This window comes from Scyliorhinus torazame, chromosome 6 (genome assembly GCF_047496885.1).
Source record: "Scyliorhinus torazame isolate Kashiwa2021f chromosome 6, sScyTor2.1, whole genome shotgun sequence".
Taxonomy (NCBI): domain Eukaryota; kingdom Metazoa; phylum Chordata; class Chondrichthyes; order Carcharhiniformes; family Scyliorhinidae; genus Scyliorhinus; species Scyliorhinus torazame.
The window spans coordinates 95,049,149-95,072,451 of NC_092712.1; the positions used below are offsets into that span (position 1 = coordinate 95,049,149).

General features: G+C 42.2%; 1 protein-coding gene across 1 annotated transcript in view; it reads left to right on the plus strand.

The window, feature by feature from the left end:
* LOC140424901 (phosphatidylinositol 5-phosphate 4-kinase type-2 alpha) overlaps positions 1-23,303 on the plus strand; it is a 327,324-nt gene that overhangs the window by 143,859 nt on the left and 160,162 nt on the right. Inside the window, exons 2-3 of the mRNA XM_072508501.1 lie at positions 16,964-17,061; positions 19,620-19,716. Of these exons, the coding sequence (XP_072364602.1) occupies positions 16,964-17,061; positions 19,620-19,716 (195 nt within the window). The remainder of the gene's footprint in view (positions 1-16,963; positions 17,062-19,619; positions 19,717-23,303) is intronic.

The window sequence follows — 23,303 nt, forward strand, 5'->3', positions numbered from 1 at the left end:
TGGGCTAAACTGATGAGAAACTCCCCAGGGCCCAAAAACGTGACTAAGTGTCATTGTATAGTGGTGGAGAACTTGCCAGCAGAGCTAGCAGGAAACTCCCTGACAAACCCGCCACCAATGAACTTAGAAATTTTGGTGACAACCTCGTCCACATTGGGCAGGATTCTCCGGCCGCACCCAGCTGGACACAGCAAATTCCCACCTGATGTCAATGGACCTTTACATGGTCCACATCCCGCCCATGGCAATCTTGCGGTGGGCGGGGCGTAAGAAACCAACTCATTGTCTTTGCTTCCCACAATAAACTCCGTTCCCTAAACATTAACCTAAATACCACTCCTTGGCAGCTGTCTGAGGTTGAACAGTCTCTTCACAGCCTTAGTGCGTCATATGTAACCTCCAGATGAGTTTCCAGTTGTCTCTCCCTTCACTAAGATCCTTTACTTCCACTTCACTAACATCTTGCACCTCCACCCTGTCTCAGCTCATCTGTTGTTGAAATATAATTGACTCTTAACTGCTCTACCGGGCATTTAGGATTGTGCAAAACACTCCCATCCTATGAAAGAATTGAAAAAGAAGAAACCGTCATCCATGCCTCTGCTGTCTCTTTCAACGCACTTGAGGCTGCCCTCTGACATTTCACCCTCCATAAACTTGAGGTCATCCAAAGCTTTGCCCATATCTTAACTTGTACCGAGTCTTGTTAACCCATCACCCCTGTGTTTGCTGACTTTTTAAAAGTAGGTTGTGGGCATCGCAGGCTAGGCCAGCATTTATTGCCCATCCTTATTGCTGTGGGAAAAGTGGTGGTGAGCTGTCTTCTTGAACTGCTACAGGCCAGTGGTGTAAGACACCCACGGTGCTGTTAGGGAGGGTGATCCGGGATTTTGATCCAGTAACAGTGATGGAATGGCAGTATAGTTCAAAGTCAGGATAGTGAATGGCTTTGAGGGGAATGTGCTGTGTTCCCATGCACCTGCTGTCCCTGTCCTAAATTGTCGAGATTGTAGATTTGGAAAATGCTGTCCAAGGAGTCTTGGTGAGTTGCCACAGTCTCCCGGTTAAGCAATGCATCAATTTTAAAAATGATCACACTTGTGTGGTTCAGCACCCACATCTCCTTCTACGCCTCAACCCTACCTCCTTTTGTAACTGTCCCTGGAAAAAATATATCCTCCAACTTCACTTTCATAATCCCAATTATCTAGCCTTTAGCCCTCCATTTGCCACAACATTTCTGCAGCTACCGGTTTTACTCAACCACACTCTCATCAACACCTTTGATGCCCTAATCCCTGATAAAACCATTACTCTCTCTCACCCTGGCCTCCCTGGTATGGCCCTCCTCTTTGCTCCCTTAAGTCCAAGAGGTACAGGTTTGAAAGGATGTGGTGGACGGTTAGTTTAGCTACCCACTGTCAGATCTATTTGGATCTCTTAAAACAATATTGGGTCCTGCTCTTTTCACTATTTCAAGATCACCCTGAGATGCAAAGATAACCCCTCACTTATTTTCTCCACTGCAAAAGGTCTTAAATCCCTCCCCCCTGTTCCTTTCACCCTCACCTTGAACAACAAGTACAAGGGGCTCATGGGAACCCTTTGTCATGAAAATAAAGACAATCCCATTAGCTGGCTCAACGCACCCCCTCTCTACCACTAGCCCATCTGGCTGTGCCCTCCCTAGCACTAGCTCATCTGGCTGTGCCCGCCCTAGCACTAGCCCATCTGGCTGTGGCCTCCCTACCACCAGCCCATCTGGCTGTGCCCTCCCTACCACTAGCCCATCTGGATGTGCCCTCATACGGCCATGCAGCATGTTCTGCAAACTTTGCCTTCCACTCGGCTGAACATTGCGGGGCTGCTCCAGTGTGGTCCAGATTGTCAATGCATTGCTTGAAGATACCATGATGTGCTCCATAATATTCCTTGTGACAGCATGCTTCTCATTCTCGACGTGCTGCACACGTGTGGATTCTGGACCAAAGTCATAAGCCATGTCAAGGACTCCGTACTGAAACAGAAAATACAGGACAATCTCAGCAGGTCGGACAGCATTTGTGGAGAGAACGGGGCTTATGTTTCGCGTCAGGATGACTTTTTGTCAAAGAGTCATTCAAACGCGAATCGTTAGCTCGCTTCTCACTCCAGAGATGCTGTCAGACCTGCTGAGATTGTCTAGTATTTTCTGTTTTTGTTTCCGATTCCAGCATCTGCTGTAATTTGCTTTAATCTTCATGGACCCAGAAGCCTGCCTTTTACATTCCATGGTGGGTCAAACGCGGGTGGTGTGAAGGACTGCCACAGAAGAGAAATCATTGTTACTGTCAAGATACCAGGGGCATTCAGCCTTGTCTGATGTGCTGCCTGTGGTCTCACATTAGCTGCCTGTTGAGGAAGTGAAATCCAGTTCAGTTTATAAAATTAGCTGAGTTCCATTGAGGTGCTGCAAGGCAACATATGTGCAGATAGCGGCAAACTACACCATGTGGAATTCTGCAATCCACGAAAACCGTCATTATCGAGTTGTCTCTCTTTGTCTGGAAAGTCTCAGTGACATCCCTTGTGCAGCGGTGCACTGCAGCCTGCAGGATGTTGCCTATATTTACTGCAACAGCCTGGAAGGATCCAGGTGCACAAGTGTTATGGAGCCACGGGCAGTGATGTCCTTGCCCAACTTTGAGCTTGTATTTGTGGCTGCCGCATTTGTTAGATTCCATACAGGATCGCTTTTGTAAAGCAAAGGCGACTCATACATTGATCCTCACTGGAGTTGAGGTAAGAAATTTGTTCCCTAAAGAACTTAAGTGGATATGGCCTCCAGCTGAGAAGTATTCTCCCTCTTCTCCTTTAGCAGCTGATTTTGCACAGCATGATCTCTCTTTATTCTCCCAGTAATGCTCAATTCCCAGAGGATGCTTCAGCCGGCCACCCATGTCTGGAAGTAGTTCCTGACTGCTTCCAAAAGGGCTAGTTTCTGTTTATTCAGCCAAGCACAATTAAGACTGTGTTGATTAGAGTGCCCAGTCTACACACATGCATCAGTTGTACACGTGCATTTCAGACCCCATTTTTGAACATGGTGCCTTCTTCGTGTCTAAAAGATGGATGCTCCATAGTCCAATGCAGCCCCCACACACCTGCAGGCTCTTTATAAATCTAGATCTGACAAAAACTCACTCTGATGATATGCATAATGTAAGTTTGGAAATGAATGTGATGCACGACCTCCAAACCACGAGGTGGCATTGTAAACTCATCACATCACCATGTGATCTGGGAGTAGGGGGTATTTGCAGTAGTCCCACAAGAGTTGTTTAGTGCTAGTTATTTGTTAGTTAATTTATTCTAGTTATCTGATCACAGTTTGTTCTATAATTTATTTTAAACTACATGTTCTATAGTACCTCTTTCACTTCGGCCAATCTACAGAACATGACAGTCACCTCCGCCTGAAACATTAACTCTGGCCAGAATTTTCCAGTCCTGTCTGAAGTTGACAGACATTTGGCTGGTCCGCCAAATTTTACATCCCACTCACGCTGATTCCTGCTGTGGGCGGAGCTGGAAAATCCTGGCCTCTGATTCTCTCCACAGTTGCTGCCTAACTCACTGAATATTTCAAGCATTTTGTTGTTATTTTGAATTTCCTGTACCTGCAGTATTTTGCTTTTGTTATAATTGTACTTTTTCACACTCTATTGGAGTTAATCCCTCCGGTTGTGTGAAATTACCCTTCCTTTTGAAGTGCCTTTGAAGGCAGGTCAGATCCTGGTTCTGAATTTATACTACAGCGTTAGTGTTGCTATAAAAGGTAAAGCCACTTCACAGAGACACTAAATTTACAGTATAAAGACACCCAAAACCTGTTTTCACTCATTTCCCCCAGTTGTTTTGCTAATATGGCAGTGTGGTTTTCAGTATGAAACCAAATTACTCCTTTTGCAACCTAATCGAGACCTGGTTGTACAATTGTCTAGAAATCGTGCTTTACTTCTACCTTTTGATTTGGATGGTAATTATTAGAATTGTTAATGTACCGTTTGGGCACAGTACTGATTTAATGACCATAAGTGCATGGGGACTTGCTATTGATCAAATATTTATTTAATAGATGCACCACAACTTTGCAACGTCACCGTGACACAGTAATGTAATGGGTGAGGATTCAATACCATTATGGGAAGTTGTGAATGGAATTTAATAAATGTTGGGGTGATTTGTGGTCTCCAGAAGAGAAAGTGTTAATTGTTGAAATGTTCACTACTTCGAGGAAGGAAATCTGCCACCCCTACCTGGTTGTTCTAGTACGTGACTCTAGCCCCATCCTGAGTGGTTAACTTTGTAAGCTGCTTAGTTGTACAAATGTTTGGAAGGTCCTACAGAGAGATAGATGCTCAAATAAGTTCACAAACATCATCCTTCTCCTACTTGAAATGTGTAAATAGCAGTGCTCTGCAATGGTTCCACTATGGACCACTTCCCTGTCAAAACGGTTGTCCAACAGTGGTTAGTGGTATGTCACTGTGCCAACACTGTGATAGCACTCCTGGCCCAGGTGTGGTAATAACATGAAAAAGCTCTGATGATAAATTCTTCAACCGAAACCAACTAAAGACTAAAACCAAGATAACAACAATTTCTGTAATAGAACGATAGTATTCTGGCGATGCATTAGTCCGTGCTCACACTGAAGAAAAACTACAATAGATAGTTGCCATATTCTCCAAAGGCTATGAGAACATGGGGCTTACCCTAAACCCCAGTTAGACTGAAGCCCTCTGCCAATTCGCGCAAACTGAATCAAATCTAAGGCTTTCAATTCAGAGATACACGGTGAATTGTCGGAAAATGTCCGATCTGGTGGATGGGGTGAAGAAGGACTTTAAGAGATGGGATGTTCTCCCACTATCATTGGCGGAACTGTTGCGGGCCAGGGCTTAGAAACTCCAAAGTATGTTATGAAGTCCACCTGACCTACAACCTTTATGTTGAATTTGGCTAGGGTGAGCACAAAAGTCTTCACTGCAGGTGTGATTCAACAGTCTTCCTAGACACTTTAATCAAAATAAGCTTTATTCTAAGAACTGAGTTAACATATATATATATATATATATATATATATATATATATAAACAAACAGCAAGAATTCTTATCAATTACAAACATAAAGACACCCCACAGCTGCAGTAATCTATGTATAACACTTAATGAATTTCCCCTTAACTGTTCCAATTCAAAAACAAAATCCCATAAACCAAAAACCCCTTTTCAAGGGCGTGGCCCAGCACTCTGCATTCTCACTTGAATAAGACTGGCTTTTCCTGAGATTCTGACCCCGTCTCACCAGCAAGTTTAAACCCTTTCGGAAGGCAAACAGTATCTTTTAAGTTACCAAGGCAGGTAGCTATAATCAAGGTTATTTTTACTGGAATAGATATTTAAAATGAAAATAAAGAGAAAGCCGAAACACTTCTTTTCTCTGTCTGTAAGCAGCCAAATCGGAAAGCGAAACTAAAACCTCACAGCCACCGTTCCGCTCCACCCACAAAATGACATCACTGAAGCCATGTGATAAGACAAAAAACTTTCTTAAAGGGACACTCCCATGACAGGACAGATTCAGACTGAAGAGGACAGTCCTCCCAAAGTTTTTGTTCCTCTTTCAGAGCCTCCCGATCTTCTTGCCTAAATCTTTTATTAGGAGGGTAAGCAGGATGATTTCTGATTTTATATGGGTGGCAAAGGTACCTAGGACTTGGAGGGTATTTTTGGAAGGGGACAGGTGGTGGGTTGGTTTGGCATTACCAAATTTGCTAAATTATTACTGGATAGCGAATGTGGTCAAGGTTCGGAAGTGGGTCCTAGAGGAAGGATTGGTGTGGGGACGGATGGAGGAGGCTTCATGCAGAGGGACAAGTCTAAGGGAACTGGTGATGAAATACTCGCTGGTGAAATACTCCACAAGTCCAGTGGTGGTTGAATGTTGAGGATCTGGAACCAGCTCAGGCAACATGTTAAGGTAGAGGGCATGTTGTTGTGGGCACTGATCTGTGATAATCATAGATTTATCTCAGCAGGGCTGGACTCCATGTACAAGATGTGTGTGTGTGGGAGAGGGGGGGGGGGGGCGAGGGGTTAGAATGGTTTAGAGATATTTTCTTGGAAGGGAGATTCGCAGAATTGGGGGAGATAGTATAGGAATTCCATCGGCTGAAGATGAACGGATTCCGATACTGCAGATCAGGGATTTTGTGAAAAAAGAGTTAGCCAAGTTTCCACAGTTGTCACACACCCCCCCCCCCCCCCCCCCCCCTCCCTGATCGAAAAGATTGTGCCTGAGGACGGGATTGGGGAGGACAAGGTCTCTGACATTTATGGACAGTTAATGGAAAGGGAGAAAGCCTTGTTGGAGCAGATAATGAGGACGGCCCTGAGGAGGAGAAATTCAATATACTCGTGTGCGAGATTGAGTTTAAACCAATTTAAGGTGGTGATCAGAGTGCACGAGGCAAAGCATAAGTCGTTTGTTTCCGGAGATGAAGGATGAATGTGGGCGATGCTCCAGGGGGCCGGCAAACCTCACCCACTTGTTTTGGTTCTGTCCAAAATTGGTGGTGTTGTGGAAATCCTTTTTGGGGACTATGTCAGAGATTTTGGGGCTGAGAGTAGCTCCAAGCCAGTGGGTGGCGATATTCGGTGTCGCGGAGGATCCGAGAGTGCAGGTGGGGAGAGAAGCTGACGTGTTGGCCTTTGCCTGCCTGATATCCCAGAGGAGGATCTTGTTAGGATGGCGAGCTCCGGAGCCGCCTAAAGCGGGTAGATGAATGAGTGACTTGGCAGAATTCCTGCATTCGGAAAATATAAAGTTTGCCTTTAGGGGATCAGAGGGAGGTTTCCACTCGATGTGGAAGCTGTTGATCTCCTCTTTAAATATTGGTAAGAGTCAGCGGGAGGACCCAGAAAGACCGTTTAGAAATTAGAAAGCTATTAGTGAGGTAGGAAGTCAGACATTATTTTTTCACTGAATTATAGGATTGTGAATAAGTGCTGGAAAGGCTTGTGAAGCAATCCAGATCAGTGAATTCAGGAGACAACTGTAATTTTGGATTGAGGTCTGAAGGATGTGGTGAATCAGTGGGGTTGACCTGGAAAAAGTGGGTTCGCTTACTTTCGGCAGCGGCATTTTCATATTCTGACAATTGTGCTAAGCTTATAAAATGTTATCTTTCCTTGCTATTCTCTGTTCAAATATTTAAGCACCTGCCAAAAGCACCTTGTAATGTGACATCATTTGATGATGTCGATCGTGTAGATAAGCATCCCAAAAGCAGTAATAACTTTTAATTCAAAAATTCCTTAAAAAATATATCTGCATTCTTGAACAAAATACTGTTGTTTGAAAACACAAATGGAAATTTTAGTTTAGTTTTGTTTTTGCTTTCTTTACAAATAATACAAAGTAATTCCTAGGTATTTATTGAATATTGATCTGCCATGGCATAGTTCACATTGGAGAATGTGGTCACTTGTGCATATCTCTGTCTTCATGCTGGTTTCTCTCTTTTGTCTGGTCTCTGCCTCTCATCTCTTCCTTGCACTCTTCACCCCCACAGCCCTACCTTAACCTTTGCCTTTGGTCTTTTTCTGTCTTATTATTTCTGTTTACTAGGTTGAGGTGGATGACAGCGAGATAAAAAGCCATCAATAACAGCATGCTGAATTTCAAATGTGGGTTGCAGGGGAAATGGATCATTCAGCGGACCCTTTCTCACCCATCCTCCTCCTCTAGATCCTGAGGGAACTTGATAAGGTAGATTCTGGGAGGATGTTTCCTCTTGTGGGGAGATTAGATATTAGAGTAAGAATCAGAAGTTTTCCGTTTAAAATGGGAGTGAGAACTTTTCTATCTAAGTGTTGCGGGGTTGTGGAATTATCTTCTGCAGAGAGTGGTGGCGGCTGGGTCATTGAATTTATTTAAGGCGGAGTTAGATTTTTGATCAACAAGCGAATCGGGAGGGAAGGGAAGGGGTTAGACAGGAAAGTGGAGTTCAGGTCACAACCAGATCAGCCATGACTTATTGAATGGCGGAGCAGGCTCGAAGGGCCAAATAGTCGACTGCTGCTCCTGAATATTTTAACCCCATGTTTTAAGTCATTCATGCCTTTCCCCCCCATTTCCATTATAGCCTCTTTTTTTCACCTTTCTTCCACTTTTATTGCACCCCTCATTCTAGTTGCAGACCGACCCTTTGAACTAACAACTGCACTCCAATCTCTTCAACTCCCCCTTCTTCAACTATCACCAGCCCCTAATCTCCCATTCACTCCCTGGTTTTACTTGCTCCCTCCCAGTAAGCTGATTTCCCTCTTTCCCATCACCGATTCTCCCTTTCTATAATGAGGAAAAATGCACTTAATTTACCAAAGTCAACATATACTGGGTGTTATATGCAGCTGTCGTTTGCACATTATGTTGCTACCTGCAATTGGAGTCGTCATTGTTGTCGCTTAGTGCTAAATGGATGCTTTATAGGTATCAGTTGTGTCTCCTCGACTATATTATTCAGTTGTGCACTTAGCTAAGTTTATTAGTTATGCATCAACAATATTTAAATACAGTACTGTAACATTATACTGGAGATCAAGTAGCTGAGGGATCATATTGTGCTTTTCAACACTGTAATATCACTTTAGTTGGAGTATCAAGCACAACCTTAAAATGCATAACTTCTGACATTGGATCTCTACTTTGAAATTCTGAAGCCTGATAATAGCTGTCTGGAACTTATTATTCATCACATTGAAGTAAATAGATGATAGAAGTGCATGTTGTATTTTTCAAGATAGGGCCCCAGACCTTCCAGTCTCTGGATGGTCGTACCCCAGAATCCTCCAAAACTCTGAGTTAAAGTCAGAGACTTTGCATGGTTCCAAGTCATTTAGTAGGATAGTTACCCAGGAAAAGTTAGGACAAAACAAGTTCCAACTTCTGGATAACTATGCTATTAACCCCCCAATTCTCCACTGGACCCCCCTCCCATTACACTGCAACTAAACTCCCCACCTGCAACCATCCAATTAAAATCCTCACCCCATCTAGCTCCAGTGCGAGATAAGTAAAAAGGAGTAGTGGCAATCGAATGGTGATTGCCACTCCGTTGAAGATTCGACCCATTATTTTTATTTGAGCCCAAATCCTTAACAAATCCAATAAATTATATAACGTTGAAAATGGGAAAACCACCGTCTTTCAAGGAGTATATTTCACAGTATGGGCAATTTTGTTTTTAAAAAAAATGATTTTTCTTTGATGGGGTATGGGCATCTCTGGCAAGGCCAGCATTTATTGTCCATCCCTTAATTTCCCTTGTACTGAGTGGCTTGCTCAGTTATTTCAGAAGGCAGTTAAGAGTCACCACTTTGCTATGGGTCTGGCATCACATGGAAGCCAGACCAGGTAAGGACAGCAACATAGAGACATAGAAAATGGAAGCAAGAGGAGGCCATTATGATCATGGCTGATCATCAAGTTCAACCCTTATCCTGCCATCCCCCCCATATCCTTTGATCCCTTTAGCCACAAGAGCTATATCTAATTCCTTCTTGAAATTGCACAACATTTTGGCCTCAACTACGTTCTGTGGTAGCGAATTCCACAGATTTACCATTCTCTGGGCGAAGAAATGTATCCTCACCTCAGTCCCCCTTATGCTCAAACTACGACCCCTGGTTCTGGACTCCCCCCACTATCAGGAACATTCTTTCTGAGTCTAACCTGTCTAATCCTGTTAGAATTTTGTAAATTTCTATCAGATACCCTCTCACTCTTCCAAACATTAATGAACTAGATGGGTTTTTTAAAGCAATCAACGATAATTTCACGGTCACCATTACTGAGACTAGCTTTCAATTCCAGATTAATTGGTTAATTGAATTTAAATTCTACCAGCTGCTCTGGTGGGATTTGAACCCAAGCCTCTGGATTAGCAGTCCAGTGACATTACCGCTATGTCACCAATTTGTATATAGGTTCCATGCTGCCTTATGCATTCCTCTAGATGGTATAGACGGGTTCTTGGATATTCTTTGATATCTACTTGCCTCACTTGATAATTGGGCAGAATGTTAAAAAAGCATCACCACTGCGTATTGACCCTAGCTCACAGCTCGTGATATTGGCAGTGTCTCACTACTTCTACATATCATTTGCACACCAACATCCATTGTTTAGTATTGCAGAACCTCAAATGTTTAACAGCATATTTTGTATTTCGACTAACATCCTTATCTTTATTTTCATTTTCTTTTTAATAATTAAACCTTCTCACCTAGGCATAACCAAAATCTCCAAACTGGCACTTCTAAGGGTATCTTAACATGTCAGTACTCCCATCCTTTTGTCTAACCAATTCTCCAATGTTTCTGAAACCCTCATTTACTTAAGATTGTAATCTACCTCATCTCTTAAGTGAAATTAATTTGCTCTACAATTATATACTGTACTTTTAGCTTTAAGGCTTCGTAAACTAAAGCTTGCGAGCTTAAACCCTTAATTTGTAGCCTGTGAAGCTGTATTTACAACTGTTGCAGGATTCATCGATAATGGTGCAATAAATACTTTTTAGGCAGCTAGCATTAAAATTGGATTTCTTCTGGCATTTTGCATAAATCTACTTCATTCTTATCCTATTGTCAGAACAATAGCAGGGTGCTAATTAGTGAACCACTGTTCGTGTCACATCAGGAAGATCAAAGATGCAATTTTGATTTCCTGCAGCAAACGCCCCTCCTTCCTTACTGACTGCATTCCTCCTTTCCAGCCTATGCAGGTACTGAAGCTAAACCAGACTGTGCAAAACCTTAACGTTCTTTTGAACTCAGATCTGAGCATTGACTCAAACATCCTATCTGTCACCGAAGCAACTTGCAGGATTGCTTGCCTTTCCTCAGTCCCTCAAACATTGAGATCCTTATCCATTTTTTCACCCTCTAAACAAGATTTATTCCATATCCCCCTCACCGGACTCTCTCAATCCCCTTCCAAAAGCTTTTTTAAAACCCATTTATACTTTGTACTAAGTCTAACACTCCTGCCCATGCTGACTTACACTGGTTCCCCTATTGTATTAAATCTAAAATCCATATTATTTTCTTCATAAGGATAAGGATGTCAGTAGAAATACAAAATACCCCTCCTTGCCTGCCTCACCATGTCTTTGCACCCTTCTTCCAGCCTGATTTCTCTTTCCACACCCTTCTATTTTCTTACTTCATCCCTTGTGTGCTATATCTTGTAACATCACATAGATCTTTTCAGATGCTGGAACTGCGTCGGGGATTCTCAGTTCTTCGATCTCTGTCATTTTTTTTTAATAAAAAAAAGCTTTTCAGCATTTATCCTTTCCGCCAGGTTTTTGTTTATCGATCATAAAATTTTCCTCCCTGGCTGTGTCAATTCCTGGATCGGTTTCCATTTGGGACATTTTTTTTAACATTAAGGATCTTTCAGTAATGTAGGTTATCATAGACAATTACAATTGATTGCCATGCTTATTCACTGATTGTAGTTGAGCATTGTTTCTCCAGCTGCCATTAAAAAAAACAACAAAGTGCCACTGGCCCCAAAATGAATTTTGAAGGGATAATACGTCCTGATTTGAGCAGTACTCAAAAGGAGTGCCATTTTTCGATAATCTAGTCTTTTTTGTGGGGTGGGGGGGGGGGGGGGGGGGGGGGAAAGAGGAACGGTATCAATTTTTAATCACATGATGTCGTGATGTGTTTAAGATGGTGACCGAAGTTAGTGAACCACTTCTCCATTCAATATGGCTATAGTGCTATGCAGTGGAATTAGTGTTTCATTTCTGCCACAATGCCACATTGTGCTAATCAGAACACATTTGAAATACGGTAATAAAATGCAAAATGCTAGAAATGAACTAATCCATCTGCATCTTAAATAGAGGAGACGGATTTGTATTTTGGTCGTTGACTCTTCCTTGGTACTTTAAGATAAGAAAGCCTCTAAAATATGTTTTTAATGGGGTGGCATTGTGGTTAGCACTGCTGCATCACAGAACCAGGGTTCAATTCTAATCTTGGGTGACTGCTTGTGTCGAATTTGCATATTCTCCCCTTGTCTACATGGTTTTCGTCCAGGTGCTCCGGTTTCCTCCCACAGTTCAAAGATGTGCAGAATAGGTGGATTGGCCATTCAAGATTGTTCCTTAGTGTCCAAAGATTAGGTAGGGTATGAGGTTACAGGATATGGTAGTCAAGGAGGAATCCAAAAAGGAGAGTAAATAAAGGTTTATTTTCAACCCTTGGTTTAGGAAAATGACATACAAGCAACGGTCCAAGTTCCAGCCAGGACTATTCTGGAACCCAAGCCCCGACCCGGGCCAGGTTTTATTCGGTGGAATTAACAAACCTAATGATGGACCTCTGCCCCTTAGCAGGGGAGCTCGTACTCTTAATCGGGTTGTCCTATAATAAAGGGATATGGCGGGAGAGTGGGCCTAGATAGGGTTCTTTCGGACGGTCGGTGTAGACCCGATGGGCCAAATGGCCTTCTGCACTGGAGGGATTCTACGATTCTAGCTTTTTAAAAATTGGGAGGGAATCACACAAGCAGGTTAATGGATTGAACAGCATGTGGATGGAAGCAATTGCCTGCGCAGACCTGAGGACATTACAAATTTTTGAAAAACTATTTTATATTATAATGGACACGATTGGACTTTTAAAATGGACTGCAGGAGTCACCTGCCCTTTTACAACTGCACTGTTTGTAAAGCTTCTAGAAGGTTCCAAGTGGATTACAAATAGCCATGCCTAGACAGCCCCTCTGTGGAATTTCATACCTGCCATTGTCCAGGACTATTCAAAGAACACTGATTGAACTCAGACTTGAAAGGTATTTGGGAATCCAAATTATAAATTAGATTACCACTTACCTTATATGCAACATGATTTGACATTTTGCTTGGGTTGGAGGTGGGAGGAGGTCAGATGATACAGCGGGTGTGGTACTATCATAACTATCAGCATTACAAGAGTTAATGTAGTTGCGTGAATAACCACTAGAGGGAACAGAAGAGAGGACTAGAAAAGCAGTGATGGGGAGGAGTAACCTTATGGGGAGAAGTAAGCAGGAGACAGCTAGAGCGAGATCAGAGCAGTTAGTGTGAGAAGGTTAGATTAAAGTTACACCAGTGAATGAGATTAGCAGTAGGTGAGTGTAGATAGATTTTATTGATTAATTCTGTATTCTAATAAGGACTAAGTGTCGAAACCCAGTTTAGTAGTGGAAATAAAATCATAGCTTTGTTTAAGTAAAAGCTATACTGTGGTCTTTGTGGAACACTACGCAATCCATCCTAAATAAGCAACACAAAGAACACCATAGCGGGGGTCATCTTTGCTTGTCTGCCATGAATATAGAAAAGGCAGGGCAATCTGCCTACAGTCAGAGCCATCTTGCAACACTGGAGAAAAGGACAACAGCTTGAACTCAGGGAGAGATGCCCAGAAATAACTGCTGTAAGTAACTGGGCAGCTGAAAGCGCCACATCTGCAATACCGTAAAATCAAAACATTAAAACTCTCCTTTCCTTGCACCTAATTTCATATCCTCAACTACCTGTGAAAGCAACCTGTGATAATTCAAGGCCTTTTCTTAAGCTGAAGCAGTATCTCCATTTCAGAAGGCCAAACTCACATCAAACAATAAAGAGACTGAACTTGATTTGTTTTGTCTTCATCTGTAATTAGTCTTTGTGTGCCTGAGTGGTATTGTGTTTCCTTAAGTAACCTCCAGAACATGAGGATAGATACAAACTAACCTTTTATTTACAAATACAAAAGGCTTTTCCTTAGTTATTTGAAATTGACTCACTCACTTCCAAGTGTAGGAAATACATGAACATATACAAAATGATCATGGGCAACTTTGGGGATACACCTACTGTCAAAACACAATCAAAAGATTGAAAAGAGCAACAGAACATAAAAACACCTAAAGTGGCAAAAGGGACCAGAAGTTCCCACATGAGAAAGTAAAAGGAATCTTGCCAGTGCACAAGGTTGACAGTTTAAAAAAAATAGTGGATGTTAAAGCGGCAGATTGAACCAACTCTACTGCCGCATTAAGACAGTATTGCCTATCCTTAATTGGCCGTAAATATTTCAGAGGACAATTAAGAATCAGCCACATTACTGTGGAGCTGGAGTCACATGTAGGCCAGGCCAGGTAAGGATTTCCTTCCTGAAAGGACATTAGTGAACCAGATGGGTTTTTACAAAGAATCGTTGATAATGTCATGGTCACCATTACTATTACTGACAATCAATTTCAGATTTTATTAACTGAATTTAAATTCCACCAGCTGCCATGGTGGGATTTCAATCCGTGTCCCCAGAGTATTAGCCAAAGCCTCTGAACCACTTGTTCAGTGACACTGTCAGTATGCCACCGTCTCCCCTGCTGTGAAGAATAGTAAGTGTGAGCATAGGATAATGAAAAAATGAATGGAGGCAGAAAATCAAATGTGATAGTAAACTAGCAAGTAATATAAAAACATATTGTGGGAGCTTCTACCATTATTAAAAAGAAGAGATTAGTCTCTGAGGTCGTTATAGGGGAAATTATAATGAGGATAAGGAAATGGAAGACATGTTGAACAAATATTTTGTATCTGGCTTCACCATGGAAGACACAAAAATGTACAAGAAATAGTGCAGAACCAAATGTCTGTTGAGAGTGAGGGACTTTAGTCCAGTTGCAGTAGCGTAGTGGTATCCAGAGACACAGGACAAGATATGGGGACCTGGGTTCAAATCCCACCACCCTCATGGCAATGAAACCATTATCGATTGTCATAAAACCCCACTTGGTTCACTAATGTCCTTTAGGGAAGGAAATCTGCTGTCCTTATCTCGTCTGGTTTACATGTGGTTGACTTTGAAATGGAGGCAGTTAGGAATGGGCAATAAATGCTAGCCCAGTCAGCAATGCCCACATCTCCTGAGCAAATAAAAAATCCAGTTAATTTGAGATAAGAAAAAATACTGGAAAAAGTAGTGAGCCTATTAGCTGACGAATCTTAGGATATTAAAAGAGGGTGGGTGTAATCTTCCAATGTTCCCTAAGTTCTGGAATAACCCAATGGAGCACATATAACACTGTTATTCAAGGAGAGAGAGAAAGCTGGGAATTACCCGCCAGTTAGTCCAATGTCAGTCATCAAAAGAAATGCTGGAATCATTATTAAGGAAGTGGTAACATGACTTAGAAAACCTTAATTAGGCAAAGTCAACATCCTTTTATGAAAGTTAAATTGTGTTTAACAAACTTATTAACATTTTTTCAGGGTATAACGAACAGGACAGATATAAGAAAACCAGTGGATATTTGGATTTAAAAAAGGCAGAATTTGAAAGTAGTGAGGTTATGTTAAACCTTATGGGACTTTGACAAAGCCGCACTAATGTGCACAGTTCTGGTCTCCATGCAATAAGAAAGGTCTGTAAGCACTGGAGAAAGTGCAAAAAAAAGATTTGCTAGAACTGAGAGATTACAGCTGTTGGGATAGAGCAAAATTTAACGGCTTGTTTCTTTTAAAAGAGAAGGCTTCAGAGGAAACGTGATGAAAGCTTTTAAAATCATGAACAGGGTAAATGTGAAGAGAATATTTCCTAAGGGCCAACAATACAAGATGGTTGTAAGTAGGTCCGAAAAGAAAATACGATGAAGTTTCTTTATTCAGTGATTGTTTAGGATGTGGAACCTTCTACCACAGAAAGTGATTGAGGCAAATATCTGCAAAAGGGAACTAGATGAGTACATGAGAGATAAGGGAATGGCAAGATATGCTGAATGGCTGCAATGAAGTAGTTAGATGGGCTCTTGTACAAACAACAGCACAGACTAGTTGGACTGAATGGCCTTATTCTGTGCTGTTTATTATTATATCTTTTCCAATTAAGGGGCAATTTAGTGTGGCCGAACCACCTACCCGGCACATCTTTTTGAGTTGTGGGGATGAGACCCACGCAGACACTGAGAGAATGTGCAAGCGCCACACAGACAATGACCTCGGCAATGTGAGGCAGCAGTGCTAACTACTGCACCACCGTGCCGTCCTGTACGGTATATATTCAATGTAATTGTGTATAATTTAACAAGGGGAAAACATTAGTTTCAGGGGAAGGAGTGTGGCAGGAGCAATTGAAATAACAGTCTGCTTGGACAATCTGAACTGTGTATCTGCGGAAGAGGTAGAGATGGAGCTGCATGGAGTAAAGGAATTGAGATGGGAAGTAGGAGTGGGAGTGATCCAGAAGAGAGAAAATTACTGATAATCTAAGAAATTGTTTATTTTTCAATATTGGGCTCATGGTTAGGGGAGATGGGAGAAAGATTCAGGAAATTTGCATACCAGTCAGTCCTTCTGCGCTATGACAGTATTTCTATAAGATTCTGTAAGCACAATATTTCGATCTATTGTCAGGAATAGAAGTCGAAGCATAAATGGAAAGTAGAAATAAACTGAACATGCAAATTTGGATTTCAACTATTTGATCACAGAATGATGGATGCTTGAAATAATCTACCAAAGGAATAAAGGCAAAAACAATGAAGTCAATCAAAATGTAATTCAGTGTCATGATGGAAGTAATGTGCAGGAAGAATGATTTTATGCTTGGTATTTCTTGTTTTTCCTTGTGCTCACAAACACTTGGGGTCTGTTTTCCTATCAGTAATGTTGGATTCAAAGGTACAGGTCCTCTGTACAAAGATTTTGATTTTTGTTGTCATATTGCATGCAGTCTGTTGAAATTTGCTCTGGCGCAAAAAAAAAAAAATCACATTTTCTCCGAATGTAAAAGATTGAAAATCTTAATTGTAACGTGATTGGTATATTTCTAAAAAGAATTGTCTTTTTTTTTTTTGCAGATCAATGAATTAAGTCATGTCCAAATTCCAGTTATGTTGATGCCGGATGATTTCAAAGCCTACAGCAAGATAAAAGTGGATAACCACCTTTTCAATAAGTAAGTTTATTGCCTTGCATTGCTTTTAAATAACTTTTAATTAAGTTGGAAAGCATGTTTTGTATTAAGTGCAATGGAATGTGCTGTAGTTTAGATTATTGCTATAGCATTGCCTGGTAGTGCTTCCACATATAAAATGATGTGGGACAGTTCTCCCTCACAGAGGAGGAAATGAGTCAACTCTTACTTAGTGCTGACTTACCATGCATTTCTAAGAGCTTAAACTTACAATCAGAGATGTAACAACATTGCTTGGGGGAATGAACTTCATTTGCTTGCATTTTTTTAACAATCCATATGATTTGTGGGTTGCGTTTGGATGATTTTGTTTGTGAATTCCTGACTAAAAGGTTTCTCTGTTGCCATACTTTTTTTTTTTGCTTGGATTTAGACTTTTAATTCCCAGATTCACACATTCCTGTTTTTTTTCCCGAAAGTTTTTCTTAATTTTGTGTAAAGCTTCACCCATTATATAGCTCTGGATTGTTTGTTATGCAAGATCATGGACTGCTGATAGGTTTTTCAGACCAGTGGCCAGAATTCTCTGGCTGGTTACTTTGGCGGGATTCTCTGGTCTAACTGGCAGCGCATCCCTGCCATGATTCCCGGTGGTGTGGGGTGGCTTCAATGGGAATTCCCATTGACAGTGAATGGCGTGCCACCTCCCACCATTGAGAAATACATGCCTGGGGGGCAGGAGAATCCGCCCAGTATTGATGAATCTTGGTAATTTGAAGTCCGCTGTCTACCTCTTTTCTCTTTCATTCCCACAAAACTAACACCCCTCAAAAGCAGATTAATCATCGGCAAAAGACTAGATTCTCTGTAGAATTGGAGGGCTGTAAGACTGGGGGTTTGGGAGGGTGGGGGAAATTAGATTATTATTCTCCAGATGAGCATTTTAAATTTAAAGCTTTGAGGGGTCAGGTGTCCATGTAGTTTAGAAAGATCAGGGAGAATAGATCAGTAGGTGCAGGATAAGATACAAGCAACAGAGATTTGGAGGAGCTGAGGTATACAGCAGGTGGAGGACGAGAGACCAACCTGAAATTAATAGAATTAGGCAACAAAAGGAACCTTGGATATAGCTACCAGAACAAGACTAAAGCTAAGCTGGGGTAAAAGTACTGTTGATATGTTGCTTAGAGACCATTACAAGAACTTAATATCAAAGGCCTACATAACAGATGCAAATAGTCACCTTCAACTTGACCGTACTTCCTGAACAGATACAAATTTCTGCCTTCAACCTATGAATATTCATTGTGAATATTGTCATGTTAAAAGACAGAAGGGTGTGCAGTTAATTCCCTGCACCATGTAAGCTCCAAATGTGCAGCTAAACTATGGACAGGATTCTCCGTTCAGGAGACTAATTTCTCCCACCGGAATGGAATTGCTCCTGGTCTGGGCTGATGCTAGGAGCGGCACCCAGGAGCAATTCCCTCTCCCTTGCCATATAAGTTTATGCATGGCAAGGAGCTCACGGGATTCCATTGGAATCCCAGTACCGGGCTGCTATTTTGAGCGGGTGGCCCGATATCGAGTGCCCCCCCCCCCCCCCCCCCACCACCACCACCACCACCACCACCACCACCAACGACGACGATAAGTAGGGACATCCACCTCACCACCACAGGAATTATAGGGCACCCCACCCACAGGACATGGAGGTGGACCAACCACCCCATCAGAGACCCCCCTCCATCAGAGACCCTCCCCATCAGGGACCCCCATCACTTAATTTATCAACATTTCTTTGTAATGTTACACTTCCATTTACAGTACCGTCTCTGTGTCATCAGCAAATGTGGATATGTAGCTTTCTGTCCCATCATCTAAGTCATTACAAAATATGGTGAGTAGTTGAGGCTGCCACACAGACACCTTGTGGGGGCATCACTATTCACATTCTGCCAATAAGAGTACCTGCTGATTATCCCTATCCCTTGCTGCCTGCTGCTCAATCAATTTCCCATGCAGTTCACCAATTTGCCTTCAATTCCATGGTCTTCAATTTTAGCTATCAGCCTCCTATTAGAGAATTTATTAAGTACATTCTGGAAGTCCATATAAATAACATCCATAGACAATCCCCTGGTCATTACTTTAGCTACCTCTTCAAAATTCAATCGGATCTGTCAATATGGCCAACACTTTACAAATTCATACTGGCTCTCTTTGTCCAGCTGAAAACTTCCAAGGTGTTCCGTTCTCTCTCTCTCTTCCCCTCTCTCTTCTCTTCCCCACCCCACCACCACCATCCGCTGACACATCCTTAAAGCCAGACCCGATGAATGATAAGTAAAGCATTATATTAAAAGTATAGCACATATGTATATATTGTAGGCAAAATTAAGACTAATTCTACCCAACCCCACACTATCTTAATCTGTTTCATCTGCACTTGGCCTTGACTCTTGTGCGTACTGTCAAAATCAATTGCATAATTTTCTTTTATATTGTATTAATAAACAATTTTGTTCACTCCATAACTGGTTGGCATGAGCTTATTTATTTGTACAAACAATATCTAAAAGATTTAATTTATTTACCAGGGAGAATATGCCAAGTCACTTTAAGTTCAAGGAGTACTGCCCTATGGTCTTCCGAAATTTGAGAGAGAGGTTTGCAATTGATGATCAGGATTTCCAGGTAGGTCCACATTGCAACCACTTGATAACTGTGACGGGCATGGAAATTCTCTTCAGTCTCTCAGTGAATTTGTTTGGTATGATCACTCAACTGATTCAATGCTTGACGTATTTGCAAAGTCTTGGCCTCCAATCCCAGTGACTTTTTAAAAATTGACTCAGTCGGTTTAAGATTATTTTGTGGGTGCTATGCGGGTGCCTATTGGAAGCCCTTTTAAAGGTTGAAATTAAAGGTTGGGGGGACGTGATTCAACAGCCGCATTGTGCCCGGAGGAGTTCCAGGTGCGCGAGTTAAATCACGGGAGAGGCCGAAATCCGGATCCGCGCAGGGCACAAATCTGTTCTCGATCTAACCGTCACGATCTCGTTGGCAGGTCCTGGACCCCACCTAGACGTGGTAACACACAATTAAGACCGATTAAGAGCGATCTCTATTTCATTAACGAGATGGAAGCCTAATCTAATGGCCTCCGGGAACTAACCGGCTCCCCAGTGATAGGCTGTGCGGGCACCATTTAGTACTCCTAGTTAAAAGTGGGAAGCTAGCGCAATAGCTGCTGAGCAGGTGAGCAGCTATTTCCAGTCCCTGGCAAGCAGCCCATGGAATTGATGCCTCAGTGCTCAGGGTGGGGAGGGGGGGGGAGAACTGGGCTTAGCGCCATAGTTAGGGGGTCATTCCTTGGAGGGGAGGGGGGGGACAGTGTGAAGCATCTACAGGGCCTACAGGCCATCCTCCAAAATTGTGCATATCCAAATCTGGGGCAACTAGAGCTGTCTTGTCTGTCTGTCCTATCAAACACTTCCAGGACAGAGGACTGTTTGTGGTTATATGCTGAGGATTACTTTAACTTCCTTTGGCTGTGAGCAGCCACTGGCTGCACATCTGAAGGTTATTGCTAATAAGGAATTGGCCTTCTTACTTTGAGAGCACTTCATAGCTGCAGGTTGTGTTTGCTACTTGCTCCTGTTGGTGGCTGCAGATTCCTGGGGACTGCTGATTCCTGGAGGCTGCTATTGCTGTTTCCTCATTTTTCTGTAGCCGGAAAGAAAGACAATTTTTTCTAAACTATCTGGGTCCTGAAACACTGGGCTCAGGGGAATGGATGAGTCCAGAAGGCAATCCAGTTTAAAGTAAGAAGACGCGTTGGACCTGGTGCGCGACATTGTTCCAAATGGGCCACCTGACAATGCTGTTGAAGAAATGCTTTCGCAGATTGCTGTTGCTTTTGTTGCTGGTGTGGTGAGTGCTGCATGTAACTGGCACGTCACCGCGGGTTAAACATGCTGAAAGTCAAAGATGTTCAACTGCACCTTGAGCGTCAGTCAAATATGTGGATGTCAGTATTTGCCTCCAGTGGGATTGTGCTGTGTGGGTGGGCCTACACAGCTGCGGCTTCTGGATGGAGAATGGCACTGAGAAATGGACCAAGTAACGCATTGATGGACAGATCATTTCTACGACAATGGTCTGGACATGATAATGCATTCTCAGGCTTATCCTCCATATCTGTTGAGGAACCTGCAAGGTGTTATGGGCCAGGGATTAGAGAATCCCAAAGTGTATCATGGAGTTCACCTGACCCACAACTTTTAATTGATTGTGGTATGGGGAGCACACTGCCCACTCTACAGGTGTGGTACAGCAGAAATGAAAAAGTATTTTTTAAAAGCAAAACAATGTTTATTCTATGAACTCAAATTAACCTTTTTAAAACATACAGTGAACACCTTAGCAACCATTAATTCAAATACAACCCCCAAAGAATACAACACTAAGTAATGCTCAAGCTGTCCTTTTAACATCTATAAGACTTAAAAAACCTTTAAAACAGAAAGACATCAGGCTTGACTTCACTACTGAGAACAGTTACCACGTTGAAATCAGCAAATTAACATTCATAAGCTTGCAGATTCACACACATCCTGCTATGATTGCAGCTTCTCCAAAACTAAAATGAAACCATACCCATCCTGCAGCAAAAGCCGAAAGCGAAACTAAAAAGCTGACAGACAGCCCAGCTCCACCCACTCTCTGTCATGACTGCAGTAATAAACACCCAGTCCTTAAAGGTACTCTCACATGACGCCTCCCCCCAAGAAAGAAAAATAAACCATCAACTTCAAGATGGTTTCATTTTTCACCCTTTTACCATTCTTTAAGAAATTCACACAGTAAATATACTTTATCGTTTCAAAAAACAACACAAACAAACAGGTATATAACCCATTTTTTTTTTTCCTCCTCCAACTGGAATCCTGTTCATTCGTGACAAAGCATCGGCTATCACATTTTCTCGTCCTGCCACATGTACTATTTTTAAATGAAATGGCTGTGACAATAAACTCCAGCGAAACAGCCTTGCATTGTTATTCCGGAATCGCCAACGGATTATGATCTGTATGTATAACGGTGTCAGACGGATTGCTGGTCACATAAATGTGAAAATGTTGCAAAGCCAGCACCAGACTCAAAGTCTCCTTCTCAATCGTTGAATACTTTATCTGGTGAGAATTCAATTTCTTTGAAATATAGCCAGTAGGCCGCTCTAGCCCTTTGCCGTCATCGTGTAGAAGCACCGCACCTACGCCCACATCACTCGCATCAAAAGCCACTTTGAATGGTTTGGTATAATTTGGGATGGCAAACACAGGAGCAGTGGTTAACACCGCCTTCAGGCCGTCAAATGACTGTTGACACTCCGCTGTCCAATGGAATTTGTTACGCTTTTTGAGCAAGTCCGTCAGTGGAGCGACCACACTGCTAAAAGTTGGTACAAATTTCCAGTAAAATCCACTCATACCAAGAAATGCATTATTTCCCGTCGTGTCGAGGGTATCGGAAACTCCCCAATAACTTTTGTTTTCACATCCCGTGGGACCATTCGACCCTGTCCGATTGTATTGTCAAGGAAAGTGACTTGGGCTTTTCCAAATTCACTTTTGGCTAGGTTTATCACCAAAATCACCTCCTGAAGTCGATCGAATAACTCCGTCAGATGTTTCAAATGTCCATGTCTGGCTGAAAATTACCAGATCATCGATGTATACCGCACAATTGGGTAACCCTGAAACGACTGTGTTAGTTAACCGTAGTAATGTGGCTGGGGCGTTTTTCATGCCAAATGGCATAACTTTGAATTGGTATATACCATCTGGAGTCACAGAAGATGAAATCTCCTTCGCCCTTTCGGATAAAGGTACCTGCCAGTAATCTTTAAGTAAATCCAGTTTGGGAAAAAAAGCTGATTGACCCACTTTCTCAATGCAATCCTCCAAATGTGGGATAAGATAAGAGTCCGTTCTTGTAAGTGCATTAACCTTTCTATAGTCCACACACAACCGTTGGGTACCGTCTGGTTTAGGTACCATCACTATGGGTGAGCTCCATTGGCTGCAACCCACTTCAATTATGCCATTTTTAAGCATACTCCCAATCTCTTAACCTGTGCCAATTTTAAAGAGTTAAGTCTGTATGGATGTTGTTTGATTGGAACAGCATTTCCCACATCTACATCATGTATAGCCATTTTAGTATTTCCCAATTTATCTCTACAAACTTGCCCACGTGATATCAATAACTCTTTCAGG